Source organism: Octopus sinensis, linkage group LG10 (assembly GCF_006345805.1).
Source record: "Octopus sinensis linkage group LG10, ASM634580v1, whole genome shotgun sequence".
Lineage (NCBI taxonomy): Eukaryota > Metazoa > Mollusca > Cephalopoda > Octopoda > Octopodidae > Octopus > Octopus sinensis.
Window position 1 is genome coordinate 63,776,628 of NC_043006.1, and position 26,693 is coordinate 63,803,320.

The 26,693-nt window shown below is 38.6% G+C and overlaps 1 protein-coding gene across 1 annotated transcript; it reads right to left on the reverse strand.

Moving 5' to 3' along the window:
* Positions 1-1,444: 1,444 nt before the first annotated feature.
* LOC115216631 (probable ATP-dependent RNA helicase DDX23) lies at positions 1,445-26,063 on the reverse strand. The gene is made up of 15 exons (XM_029786115.2): positions 25,492-26,063; positions 23,771-23,908; positions 22,142-22,232; positions 20,817-20,955; positions 16,720-16,791; positions 14,857-14,972; positions 12,608-12,784; positions 11,543-11,622; positions 9,339-9,564; positions 7,507-7,652; positions 6,605-6,782; positions 5,605-5,844; positions 5,066-5,326; positions 4,043-4,217; positions 1,445-2,160 (listed from the first exon to the last, which is right to left on the reverse strand). The coding sequence occupies exons 1-15, from the start codon at positions 25,686-25,688 to the stop codon at positions 1,934-1,936; spliced, it is 2,463 nt and encodes an 820-aa protein (XP_029641975.1). The 5' UTR covers positions 25,689-26,063; the 3' UTR covers positions 1,445-1,933.
* Positions 26,064-26,693: the final 630 nt, after the last annotated feature.

The following is a 26,693-nucleotide window of genomic DNA, read 5'->3' on the forward strand; positions in this document are numbered from 1 at the left end:
GCTTAGCGGACAATGTGTTACATTCACGATCGCGAGGTCGTGGTTTCGGTATCCAGGCAGGTCAGCGCATTGCATTCTTGAGAAAAACTCGTTTCACATTTGACGTGTGGCACACCTGTACAGGTAATGCCGATTTGATGGAGGGAGAGAACTAAAGTAGAGCACTAACATTTGATCCCTATATAATCATCTGCGCAAGTTGTTCGGCAACAAACTGCAGATAGCTTATATACATGCCAGACATATAGCAAAGACTACATTGTTTTTCTTGTTTTGTTTTGTTTTCTTGTTTTTTTGTTGTTGTTTTTTTTCTTGCTTGCTTAAAGAGTAGGAAGTGATTTGAGGGATATTTAGCATCTATTTCTTGATTTCTTGCAGAACGAGCGACTGCATCGCGGTTCAATCAATTGGTTATTTCCTTAGAGTTATCTTCCGCTAACTGTTTGACATTTTCTAAGTCGAATATTATTGTGAGTTATCTCCCTTGTAACAGGCGATTAAACCGTAAAAGAATTTACACTGAGTTGTGCACACAAAGCGCAGATGCGCGCGAGCTGAACGCGATTATATATTTTTATTCTTTTTTTTACCTTTCACTTGATCCAGCCGTGCTGGGGCACCACCTTGAAGGTTTTAGTCGAACAAATCGAAAGGTTTTTTTTTAACCCTGGTACTTATTCTATCAGTCTCTTTTTGCCAACCGCTAGGTTATGGGATACACACAAACCTGTTGTTACTATTATATCTTGGCTTACACTGATGTTCAGGTAATTAGAGACGATGATCTTTTAATGTAAACATCCATGTAACCCATTGACCATTCTGGGGTTTTATAAAGAAAATTAAAAATGTCACTTGCGTACAAATTTTACAGTTACATCCTCATCAACGCCTCTTCTCTGAGGGTAGATGTATCCTTCAAGCAAAGTGAAATACATGTGTGATATACGTACCTCTATATGCTTACATTGTCATGGCACTCTGTTGGTTACGACGACGAGGGTTCTAGTTGATCTGATCAACGGAACAGCCTGCTCGTGAAACTAACGTGCAAGTGGCTGAGCACTCCACAGACGCATGTACCCGTAACGTAGTTCTTGGGGAGATTCAGCATGGCACAGGGTGTGACAAGGCTGGCCCTTTGAAATACAGGTACAACAGAAACAGGAAGAAAGAGTGAGAGAATGTTGTGTTGTAAGAGTATAGCAGAGTTCGCCACCACCCTCTGCCGGAGTGTCATGGAGCTTTAGATGTTTTTGCTCAATAAACACTCACAACGCCCGGTCTGGGAATCGAAACCACGATCCTTCAACCGCAAGTCCGCTGCCCTAACCACTAAGCCATTGCGCCTCCACAAATGCATATATAACCATGGTAGTATACGTACTGTGTTTAATACCAAACTGATGTTTATTGTGTAGGAAATAATGGAAGAACACTGAAAGATAGATGAACAGATTCCTGTATTATGAAAACACACACCACACACGCACACACTTAGGCAACACTCATAGATATGTTATCAACACCTTCATATATTTTCACTGATTTAACCATTGACATGTATGTCAGTGTGTGTGTGTGTTTATTTCAAATATGTATGTACATATGTATATGAATATGAATATATATATATATATTATATATATATATATTATTTTTGCATAAATATATATATATATAATATATATATATATATATATATATATATATATATTATATATATATTATTTTTGCATAAATATATATATATATATACACATAACAACACACACACATACGGTTGCGCTAGTGGAAACATATACATGGGCCCATAGACGTACACACATATCCAGAGCATCACACAGAGTTCAGTTGATAGACTCATAAACACACAACATTCATGTACACACATACACACACACACACACACACACACACACACACAAACATTTTAGTTGACATAGACAGTCTCGTCTTTCCTCTTTTTGTGTAACATGCTGCCTGGCTTGTGTTGTGATTCAGGGTGGTTAGCCAGTTCTGGAGAACACGTTGATACTGGGCTGCTCACTATTACTTGTTTCAGATCATAGAAGACATTACTGTCATCTTTGGTCAGGAATGAAATTGCAACACCGGTCTTGCCTGCTCGACCCGTTCGGCCAATACGATGAGTATAGTCTAGATGGAGAGAAAGAGAGAAAGTTTAAGGTCAAATACTATTGTTATCATTATTCAATAGCTTCAATCCCCTCATTATCATAATTAATCAATTAACACTTAGCATTATTATATTTATTATATTAATGTTATATTTAGAAGGTGCCAAGCTGGTAAACCCATTAGTGCATTAGACAAAATGCTTAGGGGTATTTCTTCTGGCACTTTCCACTAAGGTCAACTTTGCCATTCATCCTTTCAGTGTTGATGAAATGAAGGACTAGTCAGATGCTGGGAGTTGATGTAATTGATTAGCAACACCCCAACACTCTGGGACAAAAAAAGAAGAAAAATTTCAGGCTTTATGCTTGTAGTGTTATCGTAGTAGTTTGTTCCTTCTCGAGTCATGCCAGGCTCATAAGGGCCAGTTTCCTGGTTTCATTGGCATATAGGTTCCCCACTAATGCCACACAGATGAACTGCTAGATGCAGGAAGAAAGAGTGAGAGAAAGTTGTGGCAAAAGAGTCAGCAGAAGTTCACCATTATCTTTTGCCAGAGCCATGTGGAGCTTAGGTGTTTCGCTCATAAACACACACATTGCCAGGTCTGAGGTTTGAACCTGTGTTCCCTCAACTGTGAGTCCGCTGCTCTAACCCTAGGCCATGCTTACAGAAGGAAGAATTATTATATTGCTGACCTTATGCCAAAAATTGGAAACAAGTGTTGTTGTTGTTGTTATTGTTATTATTGTTGTTGTTGTTGCAGCAGCAAAGTGACAGAATCATTAGCAGACCAGGCAAGATGCTTAGCAACATTTCATCCATCTTTATGTTCTGAGTTCAAATTCCGCTGAGGTCGACCCTGCCTTTCATCCTTTCAGGATCGATAAATTAAGTACCAGTGAAATACTGGGGTCATTGTAATAAACTAGTCCTCTCCCCACAAATTTCAGGCCTTGTGCCTTCAGTAGGATTATTATTATTATTGAGAGAGCAGTGCATGCCATCAAAGTGACACTGGGGTATAAATATATGAAGCCCAGTATACCCATTATGACTTCCTGTCTGATAAGGGTACACCAGGCACGTGCATCACAACCATGTGTGCCACATTCTGATCTCATATCAAGATCAACAGTGCATGGTGGGTCCCAGTTAGAATTTTCTTCAGATTGAGTAGCCCATCTCACTCAAAAGGGTCCTGGATGAGGTTTGTTTAAGGATGTTGAACAAAACCCCATGTTTCCAGAGGTGAATTATCCAAACCCCAAAGAATTCTTCTCAACACATGGCTATGATGCTCCCCCACTACTTCTGCGCGTAATCAGAGATGCAAATATCGTCAGCCACTGAGGGATATGCTCAATTGGTTAAGGTCAAACAACTGACAAGTAAATCTGTGGTATTGAGCAGAATATTTGCTGTAGCCCAGCTTTTATACCAAGACAAAACATGTACATGATAGCACTTCCTTTTTTTTCTTGTCTTGGTATAAAAGATGAGCTACATCAGCAGACTCGTTAGCATGCCAGGTAAAATGCTTAACAGTATCTTGTCCATTTTAACGATCTGAGGTGAAATTCTGTTCAGGTTGACTTTGCCTTTCATCCTCTTGGGCTCAATAAAATTAGTACCAGTTGAACACTGGGGGTCAATGTAGTTGATTTACCCTCTCCCCTGAAGTTGCTGGCCTTGTGCCAAAATTTGAAATCTTTATCTGTTTGAATTAAAATCACACATAGGCATGGAGAGGAAAGAAGGCAGAAGAGGAAGAAGGAAAAAAGAGAAATTCCATTCAAAAAACAACAAAGTGGAGATGGAAGCAGAGGTCAAAGGAGAAGAAAAATAACCCATTTAATGAAGACAAACAAACAAACACAGCCCAATCCAAAATATGCCATACCTTCAATATTTTTCGCCATGTCATAATTAATAACCAACGATACATCTTTGATATCAATACCACGCCCGGCAACATCAGTAGCAACCAGAATATCTTTGGCACCACCTTTCAAACTGGCCAGGGCAAACTCTCTCTGTTCTTGACCTTTTCCACCATGAAGTGTTGTAGCATTGTACTGGTGAATGGAGAAAATAGAAAAGAAACAAGTTTATGGGAAGGTGTGTATACATAGATTCTTGTAAAATGGAAAATGTTTGTGAATTCATAGACCGTGGGGACGGCTTACTTTGGTATTGTTTAGTTTTCTTCATAGGTAACCTAATTAAGTCTGGACGGTGCTTAGATATTGGTGTCTCATTTTGGGAGGTTCTGTGGCATATATTCATCATTATGTATATGTGTGCATATCTATCCATATTTTATATATATGTATATGTATCATTGTCATCATCATCGGTTAATGTCCTGCTTCCATGCTGGCATGGGCTGTTGTGTATATATGCATAGTATATATATTAAAATAAATATATATGTATTCCAGCATGGGTCGATGCCAGTGCCACCTGATTGGCTCCCCATGCCAGTGGCATGTAAAAAGTACCATCCGAACATAGTTGATGCCAGTGCCACCTAACTGGCTCCAATGCCAGTGGCATGTAAAAGACACCCATTACACTCTCGGAGTGGTTGGCATTATGAAGGGCATCCAACTGTAGAAACCTTGCCAGATTGGATTGGAGCCTGGTGCAGCCTACTGGCTCACCAGTCCTCAGTCAAACCCATGCCAGCATGGAAAGCAGATGTTAAACGATGATAATGATGATATATATATATATATATATATATATATAAGACAAAATATATATCAAACTAAATTGTAAGAAACTCAACAACATATGTTCATGCACATGTGTGTGCACATGCACATGTGTGTGTGCATGCACGTGTGTGCACATGCACACAAGCATGCGTTTGCATAGGTGTGTGTGTGTGAAATAAAATAACATTAAGCCAAAAACTCACATTCATTTTCTCAAGGGATTTGGCTAGAACGTCTGCTCCCTTCTTTTGGTTAACAAAGATGATTATTGGGGGTTCGATGCCAGCCTCTAGGATACTCAGAAGCTTCTTACGTTTCTCATTTTCAGACACCATATAGGTGATTTGTTCCACGCGCTCTGTTGGTTTGCCAGCAGACCCAATGTACACAACAGCTGGCCGCCGAAGATAGGTCCTTGCCAGTCGTTCTACAGCAGGGGGCATGGTGGCTGTGAACATGACAGTCTGCAAAGGAAGAGAGGCAAGAATGAAAAATAAGAGGAATGTTTTCAAAGAATTTCAAGACAGACATAACAATGACTGCTGAGTTGGCACAGGTGGTGATGTGGTGAGTTTGTGGAATGGTCAGGTGGTGGAATGGTGAGGCAATGGGACTGTGGGATGATAGGGTGGTAGGGTGGTGAGGTTGTAAAGTGGCAGGGTGGTGAGGTGATTGTTATGAACCTGCACAACAAAAACTGACAGATTGATAAACAGACAGATAGACTGACAGACAGACTGACCTGGCGATATTTCTTCTTAGAGTTGAAGTTCTGTAACATCTTGGTATCATCTTCTGCCTCCTCGGTGTCTGGTTTCTGGTTACTGACCGGTAAAAACTCCAGAATCTTCTGCACTTCTGGCTCAAAGCCCATGTCAATCATTCTGTCAGCTTCGTCCATCACCACATACGTACACTGGTTCAATACAAGGTACCTGTTCTCCAGGACATCAATCAGACGACCAGGTGTGGCAATAACCACCTACATTGCAATGAAAAAGAAACAAAAAAAAACATCACCATTAATAACTAATCTTCTTGGAAGGGAGGTCAAAGGTCAGATTCTGTCCCTAATTAACTCTGATCAAGTAGATTTATGATCAAAGACATTCCAGTTATGACCATCATGTCTTTTAGAGGCACCTATGTTTTACATTATCTAATGATTACACTATCTAAAATAAGTACCAGCTGAGCACTGGGGTTGATGTAATTTTATATATCCTACCTTTATTTAAGACAGTAAAATATGATTTTGAGAGAGTATTGACTATTATTTCTAGCAGATTGAGTGGCTACACAGTGGTTATCTCTTTGGTTTGTTTCCTAGTCTTTTGATGGGGAAACACAGGTTTGTGAGGAATAAGTTGTTTTTTTTTAAATGGAAATTGGACCTTTTTTTTTAAGTTTTAATTTTTTTTACCTAACAATACCCTGAGAAAGGAAGATGATCAAAGTGTGGAATGCTGCTTTTGTTAACCCCCAAAGTAAAAGCAAAATGGCAACATTGCGAGTTATGTTGGACAAAATGCTCAATGGTATTTCTTCCAGCTCCTAACATACTGAGTTCAAATCCTGCCATGGTCAACTTTACCTTTCATCCTTTCAGGGCCAATATAACAAAGTACTGGGGTCAATGTAATTAACTTGCTTCCCCCACTCAAAACTGCTGGCTTTGAGCCAAAATTAGAAATAATCATTATTATTATTGTTCTTATTATTAGCAGTCGCAAAGAACTTACTTCACAGCCTTGTCGTAATTTGAAACCTTGCTCCTCTCGAGATATACCTCCAATGACAGCAACTGTACGAATTCCTAAGGCAGTTCCAAACTTGATAGTCTCTTCTTCAATCTGTTGTGCCAATTCTCTGGTTGGAGCTAAGATAATGGCATATGGTCCCTGGTCGGCATCTTCCATTCTGAAATCAAAAGAGTTTTCCAACATCAGCATTTAACATTCCTGCATTCAACAATGGCTCAAAGAACAGGAGTTAACAACATAGATAAAAGTCAACCTGTTTTTCCATGCTAACATTCAACATGCCTTTCCTGTAGCTAACTCTTACCAATTTTTAAGAGATTTATACAATAAAATTCAACAGAGAAAGTTTCAGTGTTCTTTTCAAATACAAGTCTTTTACCAAGTTTCAAGAATGGTATCAAGGAAATAATTGCTAGCTCATCATCATTTAATGTCTGCTTTCCATGCTGGCATGGGTTGGACAGTTTGACAGGAGCTGCCCAGATGAAGAGCCACACCGGGCTTCACTTGTCTGTTTTGGCATGGTTTCTATGGCTGGATGCCCTTCCTAACACCAACCACTTTACAGTTTCCATCTACCAAACTCACTCATAAGGCGCTGGTAAGCCTGAAACCACAGTAGAAGACACTTGCTCAATATGCCACACAATGGAACTGAACCTGTGACCACTTGGCTGGAGAGCAAACTTCTTAGCCACACAACCATAAGTAGAGAAAAAAAACAGAGTTATTTTGTTAAATTCTTTTCAAAAGACTTCATCATCTTGAATTAACTGGCATACATAAATGATGTATTTTTGTTAGAAATAGGGCTAGGAAAGGTTTTAAAAGGGGACAGGCATTTTGGCAAAAAGGGAAAAGAAAATTGGGTGACTACTAACCGTTCAATTTTTGGCAAAGACTGAATCCAAACAAGTAAAGGGATAAGGAAAGCTGCTGTTTTGCCAGAACCTGTCTCAGCCACACCAATAATGTCTCTGTTTTGTAGACCAATAGGGATGGCTTGTCTTTGAATGGGGGTCGGTTCCTATGAAAGAAAAATTTTTTTTTAATGCTAATTAGAAGGGAAATACAGCTTAAAGAGAAACCAACAAAACAAACACAATATACATTTGTGGACAAAAAGAAATGGCATACATGGGAATGGGGGTGCCATACACTTTTCAAAGACTGAGGATGGGGGTGCCAAACAGTCCTCAAAGACAAAGGTTGTAGGGTGTGTCAAGCAAAAAATAAAAGGAAAAACAGGGGAGGGATTGGGTTGGGAACATAAGTAACCCTTAGGGTTTCCAACAATGTTTCTTTACACCAGTGGTTCTCAACCATCGTCCTCAAGCATCCTTTCAGCAGCCCACAACAGTCTTCCCACATCATCATCATCGTCATCTAACGTCCATTTTCCATGCTGGCATAGGTTGGACAGTTTCACAGGAGCTGACCAGGTTTCATGTCCATTTTAGCATGGTTTCAACAGCTGGACGCTCTTCCTAATGCCAACCACTTTATAGGGTATACAGGGTACGTTTACACAACACCAGCATGGGTGCTGATATGGGGGCTTTTTACGTGGCACCAGTACCCACGAGACCACACAATTAGGGATGCTCAGCTGGAGAGGGATGCAGGGGACAAGGCAGTATACAAGGACAGCCACGCTTTTCCGAAACTTGATGTATCTCAGCGAACTGCCAGAAATCTTGGTCCTGTCATCCTCTCTGTGAGTCCCAATATCTGTGGATCTTTTCTCACCACTTTGCCACATGTCTCCCTGGGTCTATCACTTCCACATATTTTCCTCTACAATTTGAGATTGGCATATCTTGATGCAACTGTCTTCATCCATACACATCACATGGCCAAACCAGCTCAGTCTTCTCTCTTGCACACTACAAGATGCCTTCTACACCCAGTTCTTCTCGCAAATCATTTACACTCTGTCATATATGCAAACTGACATTACCCATCCAACGGAACATACTGGCTTCATTTCTTTCATGCCTTTGCCTATCCTCAGCAATCACAGCCCATGTCTCACTGCCATGCAGCATAACTGTTCATACACAGGCATCGTACAATCTACCTCTATAAATACAATAAATGTTTCTTCAGTTGACTTATGTTTTACTTTTTTTAGTGCAGATCCCTAAAAAAATAACGCCATATCAAAAAATAAAATATCCATTTTAATCTATAACTTCCAGCGTTATTATTTTAATTAAACTATCTTTTCAGTTCTATATTTAAGAGAGGAGGAATTATGTACGTTATGTACATCAAAAAATCCCTTAGAAATGAGAACCCAGGTTCAAAATTTTGCCAAGACACCTGATGAAGGCTGGAGGGTATATCAGCCGAAACGTTGTGTTAACAGCAAACAAGATGAGGACAAATATCCGTCAAATGTAAAAAACTATCTTTTGTACATTATAAATAAAATATTTTCCTAAATACTCTAACAAAAATCAAAATTATTAATACACACAGTAAATAACTTTTTCAAATTAAATATATTAATAAATCATAACGATAACGAGGGCATCCCTCTACCATTTAAGATTGGCATCTCTTGATGCAACTGTCTTCACTCATACACATCATATGGCCCAGATATTAAAAAGTTTGAGAACCACTGCTTTACACTCATATTCCACTGACATGCCCACCCCTCATTAAAAAGGAAAAAAAGCCAGTTCTGAAAGAAGACAAGGCTTACTTTGTAGCCAACACTTTCAATGATATCCAGGATTTCTTTGGCCAATATTGATTCTTGCCAGAATCGAATTGGATGTGGGATCCGACCACCTTTACAAGTGATGTTGTAATCTTCCTTGAATATACGCCAATCACGTTCCTGCATCTGCTGCGAGTCCTTCTCTGACCAATGTCGGTCATCCCACTTCTGTTTTGCCTCTTTCTTTGCTACATTCTTCAAACGTTTCCTGAATAATCAGATAGGAAATAAGAGCAATGAAACAAGTAGTTGTTCAATAGGTACCAGAATGGCTGTATGGTTAAGAACTTGGTAGCTCAACTACATGTTTATGGGTTCAGTCCCACTATGTGGCACCTTGGGTAAGTGTCTTTGACTATAGTCCCGAGCTGACCAAAGAGTGGATTTGGTAGGTGGAAACTGAAAGATGTCCATCGTGTGTATATATATATATATATATAGGGTGGCCCAAAAGTAGGTTTACAGTCATCATGTAGGCACTTTAAATTTCTTTTAAAATATTTTATTACATTTAAATTTCTATCTTACTATTAACTAAATTGGTATAAAATAATGGTTTCATATTTTTTATAATTAAGATTTAAACTGTTAATATATGAATGCAAAAGAGATAGTTGAATAACTGTAAACCTACTTTTGGGCCACCTGTATATGTATATATATATATATATATATAAATAAAGGAATATAGAAAATGGGACAAGAACGCAAAACATCTAGACAGTTGGATGATACAAAAAAAGGGACAAGAAAAAACAAGGACAGGTCATTCAGAGTTTTCTTTCCTCACTCGAGTTCCAGATTATCTATGCAATTTGACTGGTTATACTTGAGATTGCTCCAATCTAGCCAAGCCCATATATATATATAATATATATATATATATATATATATACATGGGCTTATATACATTGGCGTTAGGAAGGGCATCCAGCTGTAGAAACATTGCCAAATTAGACTGGAGCCTGGTGCAGCCTTCTGGCTTCCCAGAACCCCGGTCGAACCGTCCAACCCATGCTAGCATGGAGAACGGACGTTAAACGACGATGATGATGATACACACACACACACATACACAAGTATGCATATGTGTGAGTGTGTATTTGTGTCTCTTTGCCTTGACATTGGATAAGTACATATATATATATATATATATATATATATATATACAGAGAGAGAGAGAGAGAGAAAGAAAGAGAAAGAGAGAGCAATAAGAAAATGGAGGGAACAATAGGTGGTATTCATCTGACATAATATAATGTCTATAAGTTGATCGCCTCCATTTTCATATTGCTCTATAAATTATGGGTAAAATAACTCTTTACCCTCACCCATTTATTACACTTAGTAATGCAATTGCCATGCAATGGGAAATCACTTGTGTATTAATAATTGAGTATTCTACCAGCAGTTTGCGTGTATATATATATATATATATATATATATATATATATATATGAACACATACATATATTCATATTATCATCATCCCCATTTTTACATCCACTTCTTCATGCTTGCCTGGCTCAGATGGAGTTTATTGAGGCAGATTTTCTATGGCTGGATGCCCCTGCCTCTTTCCAAGCGAGGTAATATTTCTCCACAACCAGAAATTTTCTTGCAAAATATTGAAAAATGAATGACACTTCTTGTCATACAGCGACTCATTTACAACTGCCATGTTATATCACATGTGTGTGTGTGTGTGTGTGTGCATGCTTATGTGTGTGTGTGTGTGTATGTATCCTCAATGTACTGGCAAGTTAGAAGACTGCACCAAGCACTGCTGTCTGCTTTGGCATGGTTTCTACAGCTGGATGCCCTTCCTAATGCCAACCACTTTACAGAATGTACCGGGTGCTTTTTATGTGGCACCAGCATCGGTGAGGTCACCAAGAAACTTCCCAGACATGACTCCTCAGCTGAGTAGTATTGAGAAACAGAAAAAGGAGTCTTGCACTAGAAGGGAAATAATGACCACCCTAGGTGGGAATGGAGAGAGAGAGAGAGAGAAGAGAGGGAGAAAGAAAGATGGTGAAGACGTGATGGAGAGTGGGGGGGCATCCACCCAAGTTACAGGAGGTGTATATTGTGCAGTGGACCAAGGATTGAAGAGGGTGGGTTCATAATATATATCTATGTATGTATACATACACACATTTTAAGTTAAGGAGACTGGGACAAACCTTTCTTGTTCTTTCTCAGCTTCTGTACGCCTCCTTTCCAGGAGATCCCCATAAAACTTGGACTGGTCCTTCTTCTGAGCCTAAACATAGCAAAACAGTGAAAACTCATCAGTAAAAAGGAAAGAAAGAAAGAGAGACACACATACAGAGACATTGATCAAGCACATCAACACCTGATCATCATCATCATTTTGACATCTACTTTTCTATGCTGGCATGGGTCAGACAGAATTTGCTAAGGTAGAATTCTCTACAGTTGGATACCTACCTTCACTTGTCTCCAAGTAAGGTAATTTCCCCAAAGCCAAACATGTTTTCACAGAAGAGTGATCATCAGCATCACTTGAATGATAGTGATATTTAACAACTGCCACATGATGCCAACATACACACACACGCATGTACAGATACATGATAGCAGTTCTTCATGTCTGAAGATCAAGAAGAAGAGCACAGCAAAACCTGCATGCAACTAACTACCATCTGGTCCCTGTCGTTTGCATCTTGTCTCCATTGCTGCAGGGTTTTTCTTCTTGACTGCATTTAGTAGTTTTAATCAATCCATTCAATCCGATCTCACTCTTTAGGCTTAGAGGAGTGGCCGCAAGTGGCTCAGTGAGCTAAGATAGCTGCTGTGACCGACCAGCTGTAGGTTTTACATTGGAGTGACTTTCTCCAGGTCTAGAAAGTTCCACCTACCCTTAAGTTGCCAGAAGTGTGTCAAAGAGGGCACCAGACTGCCTAAAGGACTTCATTCCTTGATATCCTATCAAGGTTGACTCCCCTACCCTTTTCCTGGCCTAAGGCACTGAGGTTTTGTACTTTGAGTTTGATCCATAACTGGGACCCTGACAGGAACTACCACTCTGAATCAGAGTAGACCTGGAAACAAAAGTGACTCAAAACATTTGAACTCCCAAACTGGGTTCCCACTTGCAGATGCAGTTTAAAGCACAATATATAAAGGTGTGTGTGTGTGTGTGTGTGTGTATTACTGTAAAATAGCCAAATTCAAAAACAAAAAAAATAAAACAAACAGAAGTCAAAAGAAATGAGTGGCAAAACCTTGAGATCAATTCCGGCTACATGGCCTCTGCCAAAGAACTGCACTGCATGCCTGTCCTTGTAGATGGGGTTGTAATCCTGGGACGTGTCATCTCCAGCGTCCCAGTCAAACACAAACTTTCTGTCATTGAGACGTCGAACTCGGCGCCGTTTCTTAATAATTCCAAGGTATCGCTCCTGCAAACACACAACAAATAAAATAAACAGTTGAACAGATAAACATTTAGGGTAAAAATCAGAAATCCAAGGAAATTAGAGGAAGATGTATCAGAAATAATTAATCTACAATTCAATTCCCATGAATTAGGAATTTTGGGGTATTTTTGCCCTTCATCAATAAATGCTTAACATACATCGTAATTATGTTTAAGAAAGTACAGCGTTTGAACAGTACTTTGCTTCAATACTATACAAAAGGGTCAACAAATGATTAATTTAACCCTTTCAATACCAACCTGGCTGAAACTGGCTCTGGCTCTGTAGTACAAATGTCTTGTTCTCATAAGTTTTGAATTAAAATCTTCCACCAAACCTTAGTCAGAATTTATGTTCCTAACGCTAGCTTAATGATAACAAAGTTATTTTACTAAATTCTTTGTTATATTTAAATCAAGTGAAAGAAACACAGAGCATCTCAACAGAAATAATAGTAACCAAAGGGTTCGTCCTTTTTCCATGCTGGCATGAGTTGGACAGTTTGACAGGAGCCAATGAACCAGAGGACTGCACCAAGTTCCAGTATCTGCTCTGGTATGGTTTCTATGCCCTTCCTAATGCCAACCACATCACAGAGTGTACTAGGTGCTTTTTATGTGGCCCCGGTACAAGTAAGGTCACCAATAACTCACAAGACACTAGATTTTAGGTGACATTGTGTATAGCAAACAGGTATAAACATCTGGTCCCTTTATAGAAAGTGGAAGACATCATGGACGGACAGAACAACAACAAAACTTCTTTCAACTTTCTGCTTCACTTTATTTTTTATCTTTTACTTGCTTCAGTCATTTGATTGTAGCCATGCTGGGGCACCACCTTCAGAAGTTTTAGTTGAACAAATTAACTGCAGTACTTTTTTTTTAAGCCAAACTACTTAGTTACAGGGACATAAACACACCAACATCAGTTGTCAAGTGGTGGTGGTGGACAAACAGACACAAAGACATACACACATGTGTGTGTGTGTGTGTGTGTGTTTGTAAATTATCATCATTTATTGCCCATTTTCCATGCTGGCATACGTTAAAAATGTTTGACAAGAGCTGGCTAAGCAGAAAACTACATAATGGGCTTCTTTCAGTTTCCATCTACGAAATCCACTCAAAAGGCTTTGGTCAGCCCAAGGCTATAGTAGAAGACACTTTCCCAAGGTGCCATGCAGTGGGACTGAATCTGGAACCATGTATATGATGGAAAATGAAAGTATTTGTGTCATCATCATCAGCATCATCATCATTTAACGTCCGCTTACCATATTGGCATGGGTTAGACGGTTTGACTGAGGACTGGTGAGCCAGAAGGCTGCACCAGGCTTCATCTGATTTGGCAAAGTTTCTACAGCTGGATGCCCTTCCTAAAGCCAACAACTCCAAGAGTGTAGTGGGTGCTTTAACATGCCACTGGCATGAGGTTGAACTGGCATTGACCACACTCAAAAGGTGTTTTTTATGTGCTACCTGCACGAGAGCCAGTCCGGTGTCACTGGCAACGACCATACTCGGATGTTGCTTTTAACATGTCACCGACATGGGAGCCAATCTATGGCCCTGGCAACGATCACGCTCAGATATGCTTTTAACATTCCACTGGCACAAGTGCCAATCAGGCGGTAGTGTCATCAGCCACATCAACGATTTTGATTGGTTTACTAATCAAATTCGATTAATAAATTTCAATGTCTTTCTATTGATCTATCTGTATGCGTATATTTCTTCATGCACATGCATGCATGTGTGTGTGTTTGTGCTTGCTTCCAGCATGAAAAATCACTGTTGCCAAACCAGGTTCAATACCCAGTCAGGCATGCCTAATCATCAACACTGAAACAGTTGCATTCAATCATTTCATTCCACCTTCTTCCTATAACTGAACCACAAAAAAAAAACAAACAAATGTCAATCAGACTCCACCATTCTACAGAATCAAAATGACATAAAACTGAAGATTTCACCCATTAAGCTGCATCAAGAAATAAATATAAGATAACTGGGTATTTACCGAATCAGTGATCCCTTGTTATTCTGACTCACCTTAATAGCCTCCACTTCTTTCTCTTTGTCTTTCATGTCCAGCAATTTATTGCGGTCTTCTTCTTCTTTGTCCTTGCGTTCTCGCCGTTTGTTGTCCTTGTCATATTTTTCACGGCCTACAAAGAAAATACTTGAACTTTATGACATCTGATACACTATATTTGATAACTTCATGATATCCAATATATTATATCTGATAAATTATGATATCTGATACACAATGATATTTGATATCATGATATCCGATATATTATACCTGATAAATTATAATATTTGATACACAATGATATTTGACATCTTCATGATATCTGATATATCTGATAAATTATGATATCTGATACACAATGATATTTGATATTTTCATGATATCCGATATATTATATCTGCTAAATTATGATATCTGATACTTTATAAATTCAAATCATAAAAGAATAAGAGATTTACATAATTAATCATATGGTCTAAGATAATTTCATATCTGTGTTTTGCTTTTAATAAGTTTAGTGCAGGCAATGTGTGTGTGTGTGTGTGTGTGTGTGTGTGTGTGTGTGTATTTGTCTCATACCACTTAATAACTGATGATGGTTTGTTTATATCCCCATAACTTAACAGTTTTGGTTAAAAAAATTAAAAAAAAAAAAAAAGAAAGCAAGAGAATAGATACAAAACTTTAAAATAACTTCTGGGGTTAATTTGAATGACTAAACCCTTCAAGGTAGTGCCCCAGTATGGCCACAGGGCAATGACTGAAACAAGCAACAGCAGAATCTTATGTTGAAGGTGGAAAGCTAGCAGAATCATTAGCACGCTGGACGAAATGCTTAGCGGTATTTCACCCATCGCTACGTTCTGAGTTCAAATTCCACCAAGGTCAACTTTACTTTTCGTCCTTTCAGGGTCGATAAATGAAGTACCAGTTGCATACTGGGGTCGATTTAATCAACTGTCCTCCTTTCCCAAATTTCAGGCCTTGTGCTTATAATAGAAAGGATTAAAACTGACAATGTTAGTTACTAAATCTTTCCAAATTTCATCATCACCATTTAATGTCTGTCGTCCATGCTGGCATGGGTTGGACAGTGTGACCAGAACTGACAAACCAGTGGGGGCTGCACCAGACTACAGTCTGATTTGGCTTGGTTTCAACAGTTGGATGCCCTTCCTAATGCCAACCACTTTACAGAGTGTTCTGGATGCTTTCTCCGTGGCATCACATGAGCACTTTCACATGGTACCACATGGGTGCTCTTACCTGACACCTCATGGGTGCTTTTACATGGCACCACATGGGTGCTTGTATGTGACACTGCATGGATGCTTTTACCTGCTACTCCATAGGTGCTTTTACATGATGCCTAAATAATGTCACACAGATGCTTTTACATGACACTCCCCAGATGCTTAAAATTAACCAGTACATAATACTAATACTACATCCATCTCAGTTGAGGGGTCTTGTCTTGCAGGTCAATTGGTGACATCACTAGTGTCAGTGCCACATAAAAAGTATCAAGTGCACTCTTTGTGAAATGGCATCCAATCATATATACGGACAGTGGATTTTAGCACAGTCCTCTGGCAGGTCAAACCATACAACCCATACCAACATGGAAAACAGATGTTAAACTATGATCATGAAGATTATGGTAAACAGAGTATTTCATTAGGCAGTCATGAAAGGTTAGCTACAGTTAGATTACTTAATAAGAAAGAAGCAGCTCCAACATTGCAAATGGGAAGAGTAAACCACACCTGAGCCAACTGCAAAGCTAAATGTAGCAACACTCTGAGTAGTAAAATGACAATGGGAGTGGGGGGGGTGAAAGTGGAGAAAGGCAATTTAAAAAATCATAGAACACTTACCATTATCGAGGTCTTTTTCTGAAAATACACGGCTAAATGCTGCAGGTAGTTTCCCAAATGACTTTTTGTGACCTGATACAAGAGAAAGTAACAACAAAATCATTATGATTGGCTGCGAGCTGGCAGAATCAATGTCTTCAAATTGCTTTGCAGTATTTCTTCCAATTCTTTTATAGTCTAGAAGCAATTACAATTAATGGTAGAAACAATTATGATTACTGAGTGAGAGAGCAGTGCATGCCATCAAAGTGACACTGGGGTATAAATATATGAAGCCCAGTATACCCATCATGACTACCCGTCTGATAAGGGTACACTAGGCACATGCATCACAACCATATGTGTGCCACATGGTGATCTCATATCAAGAAAAATAGTGCATGACCTTGCAGGTGGTGGAGCCCAGTTAGAATTTTCTTCAGGTCAAGTAGCCCATCCTGCTCAAAAGGTCCCTGAATAAGGGTTGTTTAAGGATGTTGAATAAAACACCCATATTTCCAGAGGTGAATTATCCAAACCCCAAAGAATTCCTCTTAACACATGGTTATGATGCTCCCCCACTACTTCTGCTCGTGATCAGAGATACACATATTGTCAACCACTAAGGGACATGCTCAACTAGTTATGGTCAAACAACTGACAAGCAAATCTGTGGTCTTGAGCAGAATATTTGCTGTAGCCCATCTTTTATACCAAGACAAAACAATGTGCATGATAACACTTCCAATCAGTTAAGATCAGAAGCCATGAGAGCCACTGCCTGGTACTGCTATCATTACCTCCGCCTTCTTGAAGGCGGAGGAATTGTATTCAGTTGTATTTGCTTGTTTGTTTGTTTGTCCATAGACAAGATATCTCAAGAACTGCTGAATGGATTCGGATGAAACTTTCAGGGATGTTTGGCCTCATGACTGGCATGAACTGATTAGATTTTAGGGTCAATCCAGTACTGGACAAGGATTCTGGATTATTTTTGTTTTTATTTTTTTTACTTAAATTTTGAGAGCAGTCGGATTCATTTTAGTATTCTCGTTTGTGAGAGCAGTTGAGTTTATTTCAGATATTCGCATTTTAAAAATTATCTCTGGCTAATCGTTGAGAAGACATTGGTATTGCCTTGGTGGAGGTTTGCTCTCTCCGAGTACTCTTGTTATTATTATAATTATTGCCAAGGAGGCAAGCTGGAAGAACCATTAGCATGCCAGACAAAATACTTAGCAGCATTTCATCCATCTTAACAGTCTAAGTTCAAATTCTGCTGAGGTTCATTAAATAAGTACCAGCTATGTTGTGGGGTCAATGTAATCAACTAGCTGCCCCCCATCCGCCTTATTTTTCGAGCACCTTCTGGAGTATTCGACCGATTCCAAGCAGTGCTGTTTTCTGCAAGTGCGCCACCCTTATTGCAGCTCCTATTTGTTCCACGTATTTCTTGAGATTTTTGCTCACTGTTCCCAGGGCTTCGACAATTATTGGTAATGCTGCTACCTTTTTCATCGATCACAACTGCTTAACTTTCAAGCTAACCTCTCCTATCTCTCGACTTTTCTTTCTTCCTTATCGCATACCTTGTTGTCAGCTGGGCATGCTTTATCTATGATCCAGCATAGTTTGTTTTCTTTCTCAATTAAGACTATATCTGGCTTCCTATTCTCCATCTCATGGTTGCACTGAATCATAAAATCCCATAGGATCTTTGTATTTCTATTTTCAACGATGCCTTCAGGTTTGTGGTCATACCAATTTTTTGTTCTGTTAAGGCCATACATGTTGCTAAGTGTCCAATGGACAAGTTTGGCTATATTGTCGTGGCGTCACTTATATTCCTTCTGAGCTAGTGGTGTACATTGGCTGGTAATATGCCATACAGTTTCACCGTTTTGTCCACAGATTCTGCACTTATCACTTTCTGCTCTGTTGTCTATAAACAATACTAGAAACAATAATCATCATCATCATCATCATCATTTAACGTCCGCTTTCCATGCTAGCATGGGTTGGACGGTTCAACTGGGGTCTGGGGAGCCCGAAAGCTGCACCAGTCCAGTCAGATCTGGCAGTGTTTCTACAGCTGGATGCCCTTCCTAACGCCAACCACTCCGAGAGTGTAGTGGGTGATTTTATGTGCCACCGACACAGGTGCCAGACGAGGCTGGCAAACGGCCACGCTCGGATGGTGTTTTCTATGTGCCACCGACATAATAATAATTATTATTATTATATATAATAATAATTATTATTATTATTATTAATTATTTATTATTATTATTATTATTAAATAATAATAATAATAATGGCAGTGAGCTGGCAGAAATGTTAGCACGCTGGACGAAGTGCTTGGCGGTATTTCGCCCCTCACTACATTCTGAGTTCAAATTCCACCAAGGTCAACTTTGCTTTTCATCCTTTTGGGGTCGATAAATTAAGTACCAGTTGCGTACTAGGGTCAATCAAATCGACTGGCGCCCCCTCCCCAGAAATTTCAGGCCTTGTGCCTATAGTAGAAAGGATTATTATTATTATTATCCAGCCAAGTACTGGGGGCAATGACACAGACTAATACTCTCCTCTCAAAATTGATGGCCTTGTGCCTAAATCAGAAACCATTATTGTCATTAAATAATTGAGTAATTCACAAAATATTTGACACTTCCTATGATGGATGAAAATGGCCAAAACTGCACATTTCTAAGACATCTGCTTACAGTAAAAATTATGGAATTTCAACTGAATTTGGTTATCAGCCAAGTCCTTGATGAAGACTGCCCTATCATGTTTATTTAGCTGGGGAGGAAAGACAGTCTTCTTTTGTCTGGTGGCTACAACAAAAGTGGTGAGGTTTACATGGCAGTTTCTTCTTCAGTCAAACTGTCACAGGCTTCTTCAAATTTCCTCTGAAGAGGACAGAGAGAAAGGTGAGGATAGAGAGGTGGGGTGGGGTTTCCTCCCACTGTAGTTTAGCATCAACCCATGAGTGGTCATCTCTGCCTCCCTCTCTCTCATCAGTTGCTGACCTCTTACAGAGGTCATGGGTGGAGTCTGCTTTCCTTTGATGAAGCCATAGCAAAAAAGAAATTGGAGAGTGTTTCATCTGAAAGAACAATAGGCCTACCGCTTCTTGCTGCGTCTTCCACTGAGCTTGTGTTTCTAAATTTTCTTATCAAATCCTGCACAGTGTCACGATGTGGAACAACAATATTAGGAAAATTTTCACTGAACTTGTTCTACAGTATCTGCGTATTTGTTTCCAGTTCGAAACACCCATTCAACTAAAAACGTACGCATGTCGACACGCTGTAGGGTACACAATGACTGAGGGAGAATGGCTGACACCCAGCCACCCACACTGTTTTAGCCAAGTTGCACATGTGCAGGGTGCAAAAAGTTCACTGCAGAGAGACTTTTTGAACACCCTCATCATTATCGTTTAACATCCATTTTCCATGCTGGCAATGGGTTGGATGGTTCGACTGGGGTCTGAGAAGCCAGGAGGCTGCACCAGGCTCCAATCTGATCTGGCATAGTTTCAACAGCTGGATGTCCTTCCTAACGCCAACCACTCCGAGAGTGTAGTGGGTGCTTTTTACATGCCACTGGCACAGGCAGGGGCCATAGGAGCTAGCATCGACCACGATCGGATAGTGCTTTTTACGTGCCACCGACACGGAAGTCAGTCAAAGTAGCACTGGCATCGGCCACATTCAGACGGTGCTTTTTACATGCTACCAACACAAGGTTCATAACTACAATTTCCAATTGATTTGATTTTGATATTGCTGTTGATGTTAATGTACTTAACTCAATAGGTCTCCTCAAGCATGGAATGTCACCCTACGATCCAAGGTACTTTTGAGTGGGCTGGTTATGCGACACTGGTGTAGGTTACAGCTGTGAACTCACTTTATTTGCCAGGTCTTCTCAGTCACAGCATACCTCCAGAGGTCTCAGTCTTTTGTCATTGCCTCTATGAGACCCAACATTCAAATTCATGCTTCACCACCTCATCCACTGTCTTCCTGGGTCTCCCTAAACCCTGGATTCCTTCAACTGTTTGGGAGAATAAAAGTTTGGAATATAAAAAAAAAATCCTTGATTACCTGAATCACCTCGAGCATGCCTCAAGAATTCTATCTGTTTTTTCTTCTCTTCTTGAATGTTGGCCTTTTGCTGCTTAACAGCTTCTGCTCGCTTCCTCAATGCTTCTGCTGCTCTTGCTTCCTTCGTTAGGAATTTTGGCTAAATCAAAGAACAAAAAGAGGTTACAGACTCTTTTCATACAAGCCACCATTAATATACAGGCTGTTCAAAAAGTCTCTCCGCAGTATTTTGTTGCAAAATATAAGTTGGTATAAGACTACAAACAAATATACAAGACTTTAAAAAACTTTATAAGGTGTTGAAAGTCTCGTCCTTCATTTTCAATACATAAGTTGACTCTTCTACACGTTTTGAAATACATCTTGGAGAGTCTGACATGGTATGGACCGTGTGAAAGTTATGATTGCATCTCATTAATGGTTTTCAGGTGATTCTTGTACACTGATCCTTTACTTGCTCCCCAGAAAAAAAATGTCTGGCAGTATTAAATCAGGTGATCTTGGTGGCCAAAGTCCCTTCGAAATAATCCATTCACCAAAAAACTCTTCACTGCAGAGAGACTTTTTGAACACCTTGTATTTACCATATTTGCTCATGCATAAGTCACACTATTTTATATTTGATTTTAACTGAATAAACCAGGGTGCAACTTTTCTACACTAAGATGCCCTTCTTGTCACAAACCCTCACTTGTTTCCAAACAAGGTAACATTTCTTCATGGCCAGACATGTTTTCACAGAATATTGGACATGAATGACACTGCTTGTATGGTAGGGAGACTCATTTACAACTGTCATACAATGTCAAGGCAAGGAGACACAAACATACACACACATGCATACATATGCACAAGTGACCCCTGGGAATCTAGATCAATGGACCAAGTTCAATTCTTGGTTGTTGTAATTTTGTTCAGTCTAAACCAGAGGTTCTCAAACTTTTTGGGCCATGTCCCCCCTCATAGCTACATAACACCCTCAACGCCCCACCCCTATTTTTATGTATAAATAAATATTTTATATTTTACTAATTTATATGCAATACTATATTATAAATTCATAGCATCCCCCAATCCACTGCCTTCGTTCCAATGCCTCCTTTTTCTCTGCTGTCCCCTTAGGCACCACTGCCCATCTGGACCCTCTCAATGCCCACCAGGAAGTGGGGGGGGGCGATAGCGCCCACTTAACCTATGCTCTAAAGCTATTGAGAATGTCTTATACCGATGCTTCCTAATCCCTGAAGAACTCATTTATACAACAGCAACAAGAAAAATATCAACATCAACAATGTCAGACGGGAAATGTCGAACATCAACCTTACTTTGCTCAAAGCTTCCTCTTCAGCTTTCTTCTTTGCCAATAACTCCTCCAAAGATAAAGGCACTTTTGCAGGTGCAGATTTGCTTTTCTTCCTGACAATGAAATGATAGAAACAGTGTATTAGAAACACTGACTTTTATTCTCTTAATTTTGATATTAATGAAAAAGTTTGTAAAATAACTTCGCCATTATTAAGATGGTCTTCAAAACAAATTAACATGAAATTTTGACAAAAGTCTTTAATTTAGATAACTTTAAAACATAAAATTTGCATCATTGATCCAGAGGCAGTCAGGGGGGGAGGGGGTATCAAAAGTTCAAAATGGTAGGATTTGAGCTGAGTGAAATTTGATGCATGCACCCTGCCACACACACACATGTGTGTGTGTTAAATTTTGATCTTAATCTTGTAAGTCAAAATTTCATGTTAATTTGTTTTGAAGACCATCTTAATAATGGCAAAGTTATTTTACAAACTTTTTCATTAATATCATAATTAAGAGAATCAAAGTCAGTGTATTTTGATAACAAAATGGTTAAAAAGGAGTAAAGAACACATTGGGTACTTCAGTCCTAGGTGTACCAAGTAGGCACAGGCATGGCTGTGGTAAGATGTTTGCTTCTCAACTACATGGTTCTGGCATTCCTAATGTCAATCACCATACAGAGTGCTTTAATGCACTAAAAACATTTTTTATCTTGAATATGCACTACCGAAATTGGGAGTGTGCATCTAATGTGACTATACACCAAAATACTTTTCTATAACTAAACCCTTTCAAACTTCGTATACTGGTAGAATGTGTCATATAAAATATCTTTTACTCTTAGCGTTTTTGAGAAAAACTTATATTTATGAAGTTATTTTGTGTTAAAGTTGTCGTATTTTGGTAATTTCAACCAATCAATCACATGTATTTAGCTGAATAAAATTACTGCCGGCATTTATCAACAACTACCGGCGGTGTATTTTTCATTTGTCACTGTTATTTATGACATCGTTCGTGCATTAGTATTGGTTTTAGCTTTAGGGGGTTAGGGTTTTAGAGTTAGGGTTAAGATGTTGGGGTTGGGATTTTAGGGTTAGAGTTACAGAAAAAAAATGAAAAATGAAGCACAAACGATTATGGTGGTGCCATGAAGTAAACATGCTTCAGATACACTCGTTTATTCATACAAACGTAACTGAGATGAAATATGTCATAAATAACAGTGACAAACGAAATATACACCGCCGGAAGTTGTTGACAAACAACAACAGTAATTTATTCAGCTGAATACACGTCATTGATTGGTTGAAATTACCGAAATATGACAACTTTAAAAAGAAATAACTTCTCTCAAAAACGCTAGGAGTAAAAAATATTTTATATGACACATTCTACTAGTATACGAAGTTTGAAAGTGTTTAGTTACAAAAAATTATTTTCTAAATCAGTCAAAAGGTAAAGATCCCTGTGCATATAATACAAGTGTGCATCTAATATGAGTGTGCATCTAATATGAGCATGTATCTAATATGAGTGTGCATTTAATAAGACTGTGCATCTTTTATGCTATTAAATATATCATCAAAAAAATAGAGTATGGTTATAGACCACCACCCAACAACAAGACAGCAGCAACTTACTCGTCTTTGATTTTATCTTTACTCTTGTGGATCTGCTCTTTGTGCCGCTTTGCCTTCGGCCGTTCCCTGCTTCGGCTGCGATGTCGTTCCTTGCTGCGACTTCTGTTTCGACGCCTTTCACGATTGCGACTGTCCTGCCTGCAAATGACAATGACTCAGCCATCAGATGTCTCCCCACCAATCATACACAACAGGAGGCTTTTACACACACACATATATTTTTAAATAGTATATATATATATAAAAATAATAATAATGAAATTATTGTATACAGTACTCAGGTGCACCACAACTTGTCAGAATGTGCATATAGAGTATATGCAGTAATGTACAAATGTCTGGAAAGCGAACAATGTATGAGTCAGATACATGCTTGTGTGTATAATATATATATATATATATATATATATATATATATATAATATATATATATATATATAATATATATATTATATATATATATTATATTGACTGAATAACTAAATAGCGTTTTGTTTCTAATTTATACATATATATATAATATATTGTGAATTTTGATTTAGTGTGCTAAATTGAAATTTTTTCCCTGTTAGCTTGGAATTATTACATTCCCTAACTATTAATAATATTAATATATATATATATATATATACATATATCATATATATATGTGTGTATGTATATATAATCATCATTTAACATTCACTTTTCTATGCTTTGCATAGGTTAAGCAGAATTTATTGCGAGAACCAGATGCCCTTCCAGTTACTAAAATTCACCCATTTCCAAACAAAGTAATATATCCCCATGGATGGACATGTTTATTATGGAAGACAGGAAACAATGTCGCTCGCACAATGATAATGATGCTCATTTATAACCGTCACGTTATGTCTAAACTAGAATGCACATACACACATACATAGATATAAGATTCTTTACAACATATCCACACACAAACACATGTGCACTGACATTACTTTATACGTGTCACCAACAATTGCATTGATATGCATTTCTCATAATTAACTTTAAACTCATTTCTTTCTATGAAGTGAAAAAGCAATCCAGGAACGATTATGTGAAGCTAGTTTAGTCATTCTTCAGAGATAATCTTATGATATGGTGACAGGGTTTATTTACATAGAGAGGTGAAAGAAATGCTCATTAAACTAAATATCTATTTACCCTATTACTTTAGTTAATGAATATATATATATATATATATATATATATATACATACGAAGACCAGGAACTACAAGCCAATTAGTGCATTCTTAAGATAAACGCATTGGTCAGTGGTTCGATAGCTATCACGACTCTAGGGGCCTAATATTAATGTATATATATTGTCTGATTATGTAGAGACCCTTGTGTACTACTTTGCCTAGGGGCCTATAGTACAGTTAAAGGACCCTGAGGTCAATGTTTGTATGCAGTAGGTCGAACTGGTAGAAATAATAACCAAACTCCCTCAAATCAACTTTACCGGCTTGACAAGCGAAGGACGTGCTACCCTTAGACATATGATTGAAAATAAAATACTGGGTAGTCATAATTTGGAACGTCATTGATCACATAGGTCTCTTTTCTTAGAGTTGGCCTGGAGCTAAGTAATAATATAGAGCATGATGACTCTACGCTGGACGGCAATCTAACTAAGATATCAACAATGTATCATTGTGGACGGCAATAACTAAGATATCAACAATGTATCATAACAGCTCCGTAACTCACTCACCTGTCTCTACTTCGTGATCGATGTTTGGATTTTTCTTTGCTATGATGCCGTCTTTCGTGATCTTTCGACTTCGATCGCTCTAGTTTCGGAGACTTGGAAACCGCAGCAGTCGTTTTGTCTTTCTTGCGATCGAAACCCAGATCCTCTTTGTCAGAAGAGTTGCCATGCCTTTCTACCCTTTTATCGTGATCATCCATTATGCTGACGTGAAATGGAATGATACTTGACGTGAATCAGGACCGAAGTTAACTTACCCAGAGTGACATAAAAACTGTGTGTATATATAATAGAGAGAAAGAGAGAAGGACCTTATATTTCTGATAAATAAAATGTATCAAGAAAGATATTTCCGTCTGATAAAAATATGGAGTGAAACTGACTGATAGATGAAAATTAGAGAGGACACATATGAATTACGGATGGAATACTATGAATAAAGTACAGCTAAGATATCCAGTCAAACTGAATTGTCAGCCAAATTATGTCTGTTTTGTTGTAGAAATAAATTCAAAAACATTTAAGAAATGAAATTAGCTGCCATCTTGGTAACAAATACTAGTCACGTGACATAAGTTATACAGAGAAAATGGGAGGGAAATTGAAAAGAGTTACTCAATCTAAGGGAGAGAATTTAGTTGTTACTCTTGTATAACCACGTGTCGGCCCTTAGTTGGGTTCACGTCTGAAAAAAGGAAGAATGGTTTCGTTTTAGTTAGCATTGGCTTGTTTGGCGGGTGCAGAAGAATAGCTTTTGTGATGCAGTGATGCAGCCAGTTTGTTTGTCGTATGGTTCTGATGTATTTAAGAATTTTTTCGTTGTTATTTAGTATGGAAAGGTGTGATTCTATCAGATTGTTTATAGTTTTTGTTCTAACCATGTGTTGTTACGTTGTTGTTCTTTAAAATAGAAAGGTGTACTTAGAGGGAGATTTGGTGGTGGCTTTCAAGCTGGTCGCGCGACCATGTAGAGTCCCCTTTCTAGGGGTAAAGAAGAAACTGAAATTACTCTTTTTGTTTTTCAAATAACTCAAATATAAGAATAATTAACAATAATCATTGCCTGACGACCTTCGCTCCTTCACATCGTACCAGAGGGATGAATGTATCTCTGAGGAAAAAAAGAAAAATACTATTTTGGTATGGAAATAATGAAATACTTCGACAGTTTGCAACACGACTTACACATAAACCCTGTTTAATTG